The sequence below is a fragment of the Pyrus communis genome, chromosome 2 (genome assembly GCF_963583255.1).
Source record: "Pyrus communis chromosome 2, drPyrComm1.1, whole genome shotgun sequence".
NCBI classification, from domain to species: Eukaryota; Viridiplantae; Streptophyta; class Magnoliopsida; order Rosales; family Rosaceae; genus Pyrus; species Pyrus communis.
In genome coordinates this window covers 1,203,140-1,215,000 of record NC_084804.1, presented here as the reverse complement: position 1 = coordinate 1,215,000, position 11,861 = coordinate 1,203,140, and the positions used below count along the sequence as shown (strand labels likewise).

The 11,861-nt window shown below is 35.7% G+C and overlaps 3 protein-coding genes across 3 annotated transcripts in view; all 3 read right to left on the bottom strand.

The window, feature by feature from the left end:
• The window catches only part of LOC137726812 (putative pectate lyase 2), a 1,563-nt gene extending 70 nt beyond the window's left edge, over positions 1 to 1,493 (bottom strand). The window contains exons 1-3 of the mRNA XM_068465775.1: positions 789 to 1,493; positions 417 to 520; positions 1 to 310 (exon numbers count right to left, since the gene is read on the bottom strand). The exon at positions 1 to 310 is cut by the window's left edge and continues 70 nt beyond it. Of these exons, the coding sequence (XP_068321876.1) occupies positions 1 to 310; positions 417 to 520; positions 789 to 1,493 (1,119 nt within the window). The remainder of the gene's footprint in view (positions 311 to 416; positions 521 to 788) is intronic.
• Positions 1,494 to 5,143: 3,650 nt separating this feature from the next.
• On the bottom strand, positions 5,144 to 5,557 carry LOC137727101 (stigma-specific STIG1-like protein 3). The gene has a single exon (XM_068466033.1). It carries the CDS (start codon positions 5,555 to 5,557, stop codon positions 5,144 to 5,146), a length of 414 nt encoding a protein of 137 aa, XP_068322134.1.
• A 4,833-nt stretch (positions 5,558 to 10,390) lies between these two features.
• LOC137724465 (stigma-specific STIG1-like protein 1) lies at positions 10,391 to 10,873 on the bottom strand. The gene has a single exon (XM_068463207.1). The coding sequence runs from the start codon at positions 10,871 to 10,873 to the stop codon at positions 10,391 to 10,393; it is 483 nt and encodes a 160-aa protein (XP_068319308.1).
• Positions 10,874 to 11,861: the final 988 nt, after the last annotated feature.

Here is an 11,861-nt window from a genome sequence, read left to right as displayed (position 1 = left end):
TAAAGCAGGAACCATGGCTCCTGGAGAGACCTTAAACGACTGCTTTCGAGAGTAAAGTGGATAGCAGCTTCCATATCCAGATTGAACAAAAAAAGCACCATTCTTGAACACATCCCCTGAAGATCTCCATTTCCAATTATTCCAACTGCCTCCAGCCTCTCTCTTTGTAACCTGTTTGGCATAAGAAGTCTCAGGGGCTATGAAGTAGTTCCCCTCACTGAAAATTGTTGGATTGGCACTGCCTCCTACGGCATACATTTTCCACTCGTCATATCTATTGTTGGCCACGTGCGCATACCCAAACCTAACCCTTTTTTTTTTTCTCACAATAAAAACAATGGCATAAATTAATTAAACAATGTACTCTCATGTACTTTTCTCTGTTCAAAGAGTTGAAGGTAATTTATTGCGTTTACCTTGGCATTCTTTCAACAAGGCCAGCCCCAAAACGGTTAAAGGCGATTGTGACTCTCATATTTTTATCTGCACTAAAATTGTCATTGTGACCAAGCAACATCACCTGAAATTAAAGCATAAGGTAGTTAGTTAAATTCGATACACAACAACTAGCTAGCTCTCAATTTAGTTGTATCCTCTATTCAACGTTGGATGAGGTCTCATGCTCTAATTCCCTCATCCATTGACAATTAAACAAGATACATGAACCGACTAGCTAGAAAATAACTTGTGCAATTAGCCCAGAATGTAACATAAGTCGAGCAAAGAAAACAAAAGGCTCAATTAATGGAAATTAATTCATAACTTCATAATTAACCTTTTATGCTTACTTTGTCATGCTGAGAGAAATAGTTGTTTGTGATGGTGACGGCAGTGGAAGCATGGGTGACATCAAGGAGGCCATCTGCGCTACGAGCTAGGAAACAATGGTCTATCCACACATGCGAAGAAGCAAAGACAGCAATAGCGTCTCCGTCGCAACCTCGACGCTTCCCAATATGTGTAGGAGTGCTCCTAACATTCCCACCCTTCCCAGGCTTACAATCATGAATGCTTATTCCATGTAAAATAACGTGGCTAATGCCCTGCACCGTTATGCATGGTCCGTACGCAATTTCAACTTTAGCACCTCTACCATCTATGGTCTTGAAACTATTCATAATGAGCTCATTTTTTAGCGTGATCACCATGTCCTTGGCAAAAACGATCCATAATGGCTGCGTTTGGATCACCCCGTAACGAAGTGAGCCGGGTTTAGGGTTTACTGGGTCATCATTTGAGGTTGTGACTACGTAAGTACGCCCGTATTTTCCTCCCAATGCGTCTTTGCCAAAGCCTACTGCGCAGTCGGCCAAGGCGCGGCGGTTGGTGGCCCAATTGGATTTGGTGCGCCAACACGAGTCTACCACGTTCATAATGTTTTTGAGAGTGATTTTGGGGGTGGTGGAGTAGTCTGGGGAATAGGCTTGAAATGTTGGAGCAATATAAGTTAAAAAACATAAGAGAGATAATACGTGAGGGGCTAGGGAGGCCATGGCTTAATTATGAGTTGATTAAGAAAACGAACATAATTAGGAGGATACATAGGGAGAATTGGACAGGGTGATGACTAATGAGAACATTGTGCACACGAATAAAGTAGGGAGTGCTTTTGCTTATGTTTTGGTATGTAAGAGTTTTGGGTCTATACAAGACGTGGTTGCACGAGCTAAGGCTGGTGGACTTTCTTTTGTAATGTATACCGTCCTATGTTATGTAAAGAAATAAAATTCTTAGCCAGGAATTTATGTTTCAGTGAAAGGTGAGGGGCACGTAAAAATTTCGGACCTAGTAGAATATGATATATTTACACGAAGAAAATGGGGGATTTGAGTTAAAGTATACAATGGGTTAATAATAATATTTTTGTATCATATTTGTCATGTGCAAAAGTCAAAAGGCTTCTTACATATAAGTGAGAGAATTATCATTAAACCATAGTATTAATTATTAAATCAGAGAGTATTATTTTAAGAGTTGGATACATAGACTGGATTCAAGAAGAGAATAATTGAACCTAAATAATTAGCATTTGGAATAGGCTACGATGGAGAATTTTTTTGATAAGTAATAGTGTGGTTTATTATTCCACATGTTATAATAAGGGTGAATGATATGTGATATAAATTAAATGGCAAAATTGATTAAAGATATAGTCAAATAGCACAAATAAGGGCAACAAAAATAAAATTTGCAAGTTTGTACTAAATATCCATGACTTCTTGTTTCAAAGAGAATAAATACGTGCATCAAACTCACAAAAGTAGCATGACTTGGTTCCGACCAAATTTCCCATAGTTTACAATTTTTGATTTAGGGCTTTAAGTTTTAGGGACGCTTTAGGTATTTTATAGGGATAATTAGATATAACTCCAAAAAATTTAGTCAGCTATTAGTTTTAATCCAAGACATCATGCCTCCGTTGACTTTTATTTCATAGTTTTAGTCCATGACATCATGCTTATTGATTTAGGTGCATTGACTTTTATTTCAAGTAAACAAAATAATGAGTTGACCTAATTTTATGAACAAGCTTTTAAAATATTTTTCAAATACCTATTATGCCCTAAGTTGTATAGAGTCCAAAATGATGACGACCTTCAAACAATTTTTCGTCCTTGAAGAGATTTGTTCATATCTTTAGCGACTGTTTCTTAATAATTGTTTTGTTATTAAGGATTATTTTATTTGGAAAAAAAAATGTGGAATAGACAACTGATATGGTTACCTCATAGTAAAGAGTTGGAAAAAACCCATAAAATTAATTTGTGTTTAATTTAATATATTGCTAATAACTTTTATTTTGGTTATTTTTCTTTAATTTTGTTGACAGGGTTAATTTGGTCTTTTTGCCACTTTTGATTGACAAAAAGGGTTTTGTTAGTAGGTAGTTTAGATGATATTAAGGTACTAGGATTGTCATCTTTCAATTATCATTCAATAAATTATAAGGTTTTTTTCATTTTTTTTGGTGGAATCCAATTTACTTGTTTTTTACGATTTTTATTTGGTACCCTTCTCTTCGTCATGTTGTATCAACATGATTGATAGATCTCGCTTTTAAGGTATATTATGAAAAACTAAGTTAATGTCTTATAATTTAAATAAGATAGTAACTTTATGTGATTGTGTTTGAGAATGAACGAAAAATTGTTTAGTTAGTTGTAGCAAATGAGAAAATTCAACTAATAAAATAGAAAGAAACATGCATCAGCCAAAAAAAAAAAAAAAACCCTCATAAGCCCATGTCGATGATCACTAGCAAGCTAGCCATAATTTGAGAGAAAAAACATGCAATTAAATACATAAACCATTAACTACGTAACGGATAGGGATGCACACAGACACGTGCATATATACATTATTGTGATCCTTATTGTTGAGTAGAAGTAGTCGATCTGGGTGGGGTCATGATGATTTCTAATTAAGCATAGTCGCAAAACCCTTTGTCACAGGAAGTGCCTATCTTGCAATGGTTGAAGCACTTGCCACAGTTTTGATTGTCGGACATTGGTTTGACACAATGAGAGTTGTAGCATATCTCTGACATGTCGCATCTCTTCCCATAAACCCCGCAGTTGAATGCGTCTGCCCTCATATCCGTACAAACATCGTTGCAACAATCAGGCCCTCGGCTACCTTCGGTGGCACTACAAGCAAGAGGGTTTTGACCACATCCTCCCCTACCCGCCGGAGTCTTCGAGGCCAGGAACCGGCTTCTTGATGCTGCTGCTTCGTGGTTATTTGGTCTTGCAGAGAGAGTGATGGTTATTAAATGAGCAATACTCAAATCAAATTTCAAAATGATGGAGCTATGTAACAATAGACGACAAGTGGGTACATAGATGAATTTTAAATACATGTAGGTATATATATACATGTCCTTTAACGAAAGGGATCTCCATTTTTTGGCATATGCTGTTTTAACTGGTTTTAACTGTCTCATTGTTCGATCATATATATCATGGGGGCCAATGTAACATAGACATGGTCTCATCCAATTAGATGCCCGACTGGCTGTTTCTTTACAAATTAATTTCCTTCTAATTAACATATGTACAGTACCAAACTAATTAAATCGAGCGGTGAAAATGATCTCCAAATAAGAACTTAATTAATTAAATGGGAAATAATAATTCCCCTCATAATTGAGAGAGAAAGAAATCCACTTAGGCCATCTCTAACCAAAGGGTCCAAAGAGTTAGAGGGCCGAAAATAGCCCGAAAACCGTCTCCAACAGAGGGTTAAGCCAGAGGGCCCCACGGAATCGGAGAGGGCTAGAGGGATGGCCAGAATTCAAATCAATCCTGTCGAAAATTATTTTTTATAGTTTTATTATTTTTTATTTACGAAAATTTTCTTATAACTTCTATTTTTCATTTTTTTAAAATTCTATTTTTTCCCTATACCTTTTATTTTACAAAATTTGTAGTTTTTAACAACATTTAACAAATTATTAAAAACATTTCTAGTTTTTCATATTTGTTAAAAAAAAAATTTAACAACATGAAACTTAAACAACATTTAAGTTGTAGTTTTTAAATAATAAATTATGTTTGGGCTTATGGCCCTCGGTTGGAGACGGTTTTTGTGATAGGGCTAAAACGAGCCCTCTGTCCCTTTGGCCCTCGGTTGGAGAGGGAAGCAATTATGGCTATGTACTGTTCATTAAAATATTAATATCTTGGAGAATCTTGGAGGGCTAGAGGGCTAATACGAGCCCTCTGACAGCCATCAGTTGGAGATGGCCTTAGTTCGTAAGAACCGGCCTCTAATACCAGGTAGAAATGAGAGAATTTAATAATTGTACTTATTTATTAAAATAGTAACTTGGAGTACAAAGCAAGATTTCTTAACATAATAAAATTACGAAGCACACAAGAACAAGGAAACACAATACTAACCCTAAGAGGAAACTGAATCCGGGTCGGATCCTCCTTCTCTAACAAATTACGTATTCTTTAGGTACATTGTAATAAAAGAAATAATCAATTAATAATAAACAATAATTAATTGGCCAATTGCCTCCACCAGTCGGTAACCTGAATAATTTCAAGTATAGTTGTACCCCACAAACACTCATTGCAACATATAGATCGAGTAGAATAATTTATCTGCTGATGGCATCATGAAGACATCATAATTATCATGCATAGCTGCACATCCCATAGACACATGAACTGCCTTTCTTGCACTTGTTGTTGCAGCTCCCACAATTTTTCTTGTCAGACCTAGGGTTCACACACTTGCCTTTGCAGCATGTCTCCCCGTACTTGCATTTCTTCCCACACATGCCACAGTTTACTCTGTCTGTGTTCGTATCCACGCATTTCTTCTTGCAGCAATCTCGCCCTGCGCTGCCCGTCGCCCGACAAACTCTAGGGTATTTGTCGCATGTGGGCACAGCGGCCCGGGAGGCAAGGAAGCGGCTTCTTCCGGTAAGAGAAGCAGTTTTTTCTGACTGCATGCTTTCGGTTGCATCATCTGTATCATTATTTTCCTTGACCAAGAACGATTCTTCTTGGTCTGGTGTTGCAGAGAGAGTAATGGCTAAAGCCATTAGCATGGCAAGCACAAGAAAAACCTTGAAGGCTTTCATGATGTTTTGTTTGCGTAGTCGGGTGTATTTTATGTATAAGGGGAGAGATTTCTGAAGGAAGAGAAGATGGTAATGAACGTATGTATGAATGTTTTGGATGAAGAAGCATATAGGGTTGGAGTATTTATAGAGAAGAATGAGAGGGGGCATGGATGGTATTAATTTCATAATTTGTGTGAGTATTCATCTACTTAATGGGTTGGTCTAAATCAAAGGGCTACGAAGCGTTTAAGTAAACAAAGTTAGGCTTCCAAAGAAACTTGGTACTCCAAATTAATTAGGTGGATATGGACTTATGCAGAAGAAGAAGATACAAATTTACTTATGATAAAGTAGGCAGGTTAGGCGCTGTGGTGTTCTTATTCGCTTGGGTTGATCACACTCATGCATGCATATATTGCATATGTGTTGGTGCATACGTGAGCTCAAGCCCGCCTTCTTGTTATTTCAGTGGTCCAAGAAACCAAAGTTTGTCCATTCTCCAAAGAGGGAAACCGTTACAGAAGCACTTGTGGAGCCTCTATGTTGACATTTTCTTCTTCTTCAGTATACGTTTGGAATCACATAACTGACCATTGACCAATATGTATGAACGAAGAAGCTTCCAGGAGAGTGACCACACCATCCAATTCGAATTCGTTAGCTTAGATTTGGTTCTGCGCATAACAAAATATACATTTAAACACATTTCAACTTTAAGTTTTATATAAAAACAAAAACGCTTTATATATATATATATATATATATATCATGCTCTAAGTATATTCTAATCTTTCCACTAAATCTTCTTCTAAACTATTTGAGTTTGAAATGTGTTTTTCTAAAGTGTAAAGTTGTAAGCAATATATATATTTTTTAGTACATCGATATTTTTACACTAGGGGGAGGGAGAGTTCGGCTAAGTCACACAATGGGCAGCCTAATTTGGTATCGAATTCGCCATCCACGAGATTCAAACCTAAGAGCTCTCACTTCTAAGCGAAGAGGAATACCACCAGACCGTAGTACATTTAGATATTTTTAAAATAATTTTTCTTCATCCGTATCCTTATGATGTATTGGTTTTAGGTCGCAAGTCAATTTTTTGTTTTCTTTGCCCCTTTTCAATCACTTTAGTTTTTGTAGTTTGATGGTTCGATTTAAAACTAATTTTTTTAGAATAATACTTGGCTGCTGAAAATTCAGCAGCCATTCCTACTTTTATCCAATCAAATTTGAATATATGTTCAAACGATTGAAATTCTAAACACAAACTAAACACGTGTTCAAATCTAATTGGGTGAAAGCAGGAGTAGCTGTTGAAAATTTAGCAGCCAAATATTGTTCATTTTTTTATGAGTAGTGTTACACTTCTCATTTATTATTATACCATTTTTCTAATAGAGGTAGGCCCACTAACACATGTGGGGTCCATTTCTATTAGAGATGATGCAAATGATGATACAAATAATGGTAAGAATAGTATTTTTGGTTTTTTTATTTAACTTCTTATATAGAAAATATGTTTTGTGCAAAATGAAGTTAACGCTTCTTTATCAACATAATATCTTTTATGTGTAGTTCATTTAATTCGGTTTTCCAAATATATAATTAGAGACATTCAATATCTTACTTCGCATATATATATGCTTTCGAAAAAATTTCAGCCGGTTCTGATAGCAAACAAAGTGGTGGTTGATTGACTATAGATTTGCATTTCTTCTATGGTTCCTGATCTTATGTAGTTTTATGACAAAATAGTTTTTCGTGGTATCGAAGTATGTATTTGTAGTGTGCGTGCGCGCAGCATCGTTTCGAATTGCTAACTAAAGAATGTTATTACCATCATCACGTAATACTTAAGTATATTGTTTGGACGAACCTGTACGTAATATGACAAATTATCATATCATCAGATGCAGTTGCACTTTTTTCCAATTTTCACCTTAATTTGTATATACACAAAATTGCCCCACGCATGCCACCAATTAATCGTTACATTAACTTGTTCGATTATATACGGATAATAAAGCCATGATCTTACTACTTACATTACGCATTCCATACCTTGATCCGTGTGTACGTATGTGTATATATATCTATATCGAACGACGCTTTTTTTTTTTAGTACCGATTCCGTAATGTATTTCAACGATATTGATATGATTGATAACATTATTTTTTTAACAACAATATATAACTCAAGTAAACAAAATGCATTCCTTCGCTAGCAGGTCTTCGGCCACCGGCTCGAATCACTACGTTATCCATGTCCCGGCTTCCGGCAACTTGGCCTTATTTGTAACAATCACACATATATTCTTATCTGTATATAAAATTATGTTTTAAGTTTTTAATTAAGCATAACTGCAGAGCCCATAGACGCATAAGCTTCCCGCTGGGCACCTGTTGTCGCACTTGCCACAATGTCTCTCATCCACAGAGGGATACACACAACTCCCTTTGCAGCACAGTCCCGAATAGTTACACTTTCTTCCACACATTCCACAGTTATGTTTATCAGTCATCACATTGACGCATTTTTTGTTGCAGCAGTAAGGTCCTGGGCTGCCCATTGCCCAGCAAATTCTTGGACTCCTCTCACAAGTTATCCTTGGTCGATGTCGATGCCCTACAAACTCGTGCAAACCAAGAAACCGACTGATAGAACTACCATGGTTTTGTGATTTGGTGTTACCATGTGTCTCTTCAATACTTGGAGTTGCTGAGGAGAAAATGGCTACGCCCGCTATCAACACCAATGTGAACAAAAACTTGGGCAGTTTCATGGCCATAACTATGGTGCAAATTACTTAGTCCCGAAAACAAAGGGCAAATTAATATGTGAGGAAGGCAGTGAGAGAGAGAGAGAGAGAGCGAGCGAGAATATTTAGATGTGATAAAAAGCAAGGGGTCCTGGAACTACTTAAAGAGATTCAGCTGTACTGAATTTACTGGTTGTCAAGATTTTAAAAAGACGAGTCTCAGTCTACGATTATACTATCTTTCAATTTGTATTACCGTCAACATCATAGGTATAAAAGTTTTTATCATAAAAAATATCGGTGTAGTTAATTGAAACCACACAATATAAAGCATATTTAATTTTGTCAAATTTCGAGGTGAAATTCTTGTATTCTTCAAGACTTAAATGAGTTCTTCATCATTCAAAAACGAATTAGGAAAAATAACATATATGAAGACATGCATGTGTATTAGTTGTCAGCCATTATGATATGGGATCTTTACCAATGGACTAGGACTAGACTCGGTGACTCGGGTAGGGGATGTTACGTTCCCCATTGATGCCGAAATTCCAATGTGAGATGGAAACCGGTGAAAAGAGAAGAATCACATAAGTTGTCGATCACGTGGGTGTATTGACTAATTAAAACTACGAATTGAGGATACTATTTGGCAATACACACACACACACACACACACACACACACACACATACACACCACACACACACACACACTTTGGTTTGTGCCTAACATTAGGAATTGAGGATACTATTTGGCCCTATATATATATATATATATATATATATATATATATATATATATATATATACTTTAGTCACGAACATCTTGATTGAAGATAGATCCAGTTAGTTGATTTACTATTCAATAATTTGTAATACATTGAGGATAGTTAACTTTTCCAGTTGCTTGTGCGTCCCTCACGAGGTTTTTATTGAGGCTCATTTGTGCAACATATCCTCAACTATGTACGTATTCCCTATCATTCAATGAATATCGTATCATTTATCAAAAATAAAAAATAAAAACTTTAGAAATTGAGTAATGCTACACTTACCATATTTGTACCACCTCGCTAACAAATGTAGATCTCATATCCATTAGACTAGTTCCATGTTTCCCCCAAATTTCATCAGTCCCAGACTCAAGTGCCTGAAAGAGATGGTACAAATACGGTATAAAAAATATGTTAAGAGTAACATTTTTGTTTTCGTTATAATTATATAATTATAGAAAGAAACTAAATTCAAAGCAAGTTAACTTGATTGCATTAGGGGTAAGCGACAGCGGATTCAGTAAAGAAGCAACAACAAGATACTGCGTACCTTCCCTAAGCACATGAAAATAACGACTTTGCAGCAAATTATATGCACCTGTAATATGGCATGTATATTTGACATAGCAATACAACAAGGGAATTGTACTTTTCAATCACTAGCTAGCTAGATTATGGAACAAGTACATATATCATTTAATGCTCTTGAAAAATGTGATATTTGTTTGACATAATTTTGTTGCCGGACGATTCTCTTCTTGATGGAGGATTTCTGATGGGCGGGATCGAAGTAGAATTAACAATAAAATAGAAAGTGTAAATACACACCACACTTGCATGGTCAATGTTTCCGTGTACCTGAAACAGTGTCTCGTGACTGTATTCCTTTAGAGAATTTTAACGACAAGTTTGCAGTACTGTTCATTTTAACGAAAAATCATATTTTTACACTAAAAAGTCAAATATGGTACTATTCAATTTACTCTTTATTTTGTCTTTATCGTTAAAACTCAAAAATTTTCAAGCTCTTTTCATTAGTTTTCCTATTATTTTACTCAAATTACAATATGAGAATTTTTTTTTTTTTTTTTGTATTTGAGTTACCTTTTGAAACCATTAATTGCAATGGCTTTACAATAACAATAATAATGCTTTGGGTCATATAAATATAAGAATAATTTTTCTCTCTTTACGTATAATTTGTCATAATTAATATGACAGAATAAATTTATAGCAGTATACTCAAATGTATAGCAGTAGTATACTGTGAAATAATCATGCATAATGGCACATCCCATAAACACAGAAGTCTCCCTTCTTGCACTTCTGATTGCACCCACCACAATGCCTCTTGTCAAACGATGCATTGACGCACTTGCCCCTGCAACAAATCTCTGTGTACTTGCATCTGTAGCGGCAAATCCCACAGTTGTACCGATCAGTCTTCACGTCAACACATTTCTTCTTGCAGCAGTCTGGCCCCAGGCTGTTCTTCGCACGACAAACCCTAGGAAAGTTGTCGCAATTATAACTGGGCAGTGGTATATTTTTATTATGATTATAAACAAAACGGTTCACTCCTCTTAGAGAAGTAGTTGCTTCTTCTTCATCTGGTATTTCAGGAAATTTAGTTGCTTCTGCTTCAGTACTTGTCCGCATTTCCACGTCTTCGATATGATCATCGTGGAAATTTTCAGCTCCAACAATGGCCATTGCTGCTAGGAGGGTAAAGAAGATGTTCATCAACTTCATGGCCATGACTAAATTAGAAGCTAATGATTTTCCTTTTTTTTTCATTTTTTCATTTTTTGTTGGGGGGTAGGAGCTTAGGAGGTACTTAACAGGAATCAATGTGACATGGAGTTTTATAGTAACATTAGGGGGGAGAGTTGACAATTGGAAACTGAATGTACAAGTCTTGCTTTATTTGTATGGTGCACTAATGGTCTCAATTCAAAAGGCTACTTACATATTACTGAAAATCTTCTATGAAGAAATCATTTGATTGGGCATAAAGAAAAGTTGCCCTTCTATTGGAGAGATTTTTCAGTGTAACCGGTACACGGGGTGGTACATCACATGTCAATATACAAATTGTAGAATATGTGTGCTAAAAATTTAATAACTTAAAAAATAAAATTTCTCACCACTCCTATTAAAATACGTGGTGTACCACTTGTGTTCCCATCACAACTAAAAATTTCTCCTTCCATTTGATTCTGTAACCCAACCATAAGAGAAAATTTACAGTGTCCTGTAAACAAGGTCCAGTACACCAAGTGTCATAAAATAATTGGTTATAAATTTTTTTATTCAGATTTTCAACTATTATCACATTTGGTGTACCGTACCGTCTTCCTAGAACACTGAAAAATCCCTCGATCCATAAAGTCTAAGTAAAAGAACTTAAAAATTGCAAAACCGACCCTTTTTCTCACTTTCACAGTTTCACATCAATGATAGATTTATGTAATATTTAATTTAACTCCATGATGAAACTGAAACCCTCATGTTGCAATTTGAAAAGTAAACTAAGGCCAGAAAAATTGCATCTTAGTATCAAACATATAAAAAGGAAAAGGGAGCAGGGAGCAGGGAAAATAAAGATGGGAATAAAATCTGATTTTTCCTACTTCCACTAAAACAAGCCAAACATGATTCCCTAATTTGCAAAGAAAAGCACATATTCTCAACAGCCAAGCACTACTTAAGAAATTTTTTCAAGCTACAAAACAGTTTCATATCT

Bases quoted from the DNA above. Each gene is read 5' to 3' on its own strand.
- LOC137727101 (XM_068466033.1), bottom strand. From the start codon at position 5,557: ATGGCTTTAGCCATTACTCTCTCTGCAACACCAGACCAAGAAGAATCG.
- LOC137724465 (XM_068463207.1), bottom strand. From the start codon at position 10,873: ATGGCCATGAAGTTGATGAACATCTTCTTTACCCTCCTAGCAGCAATG.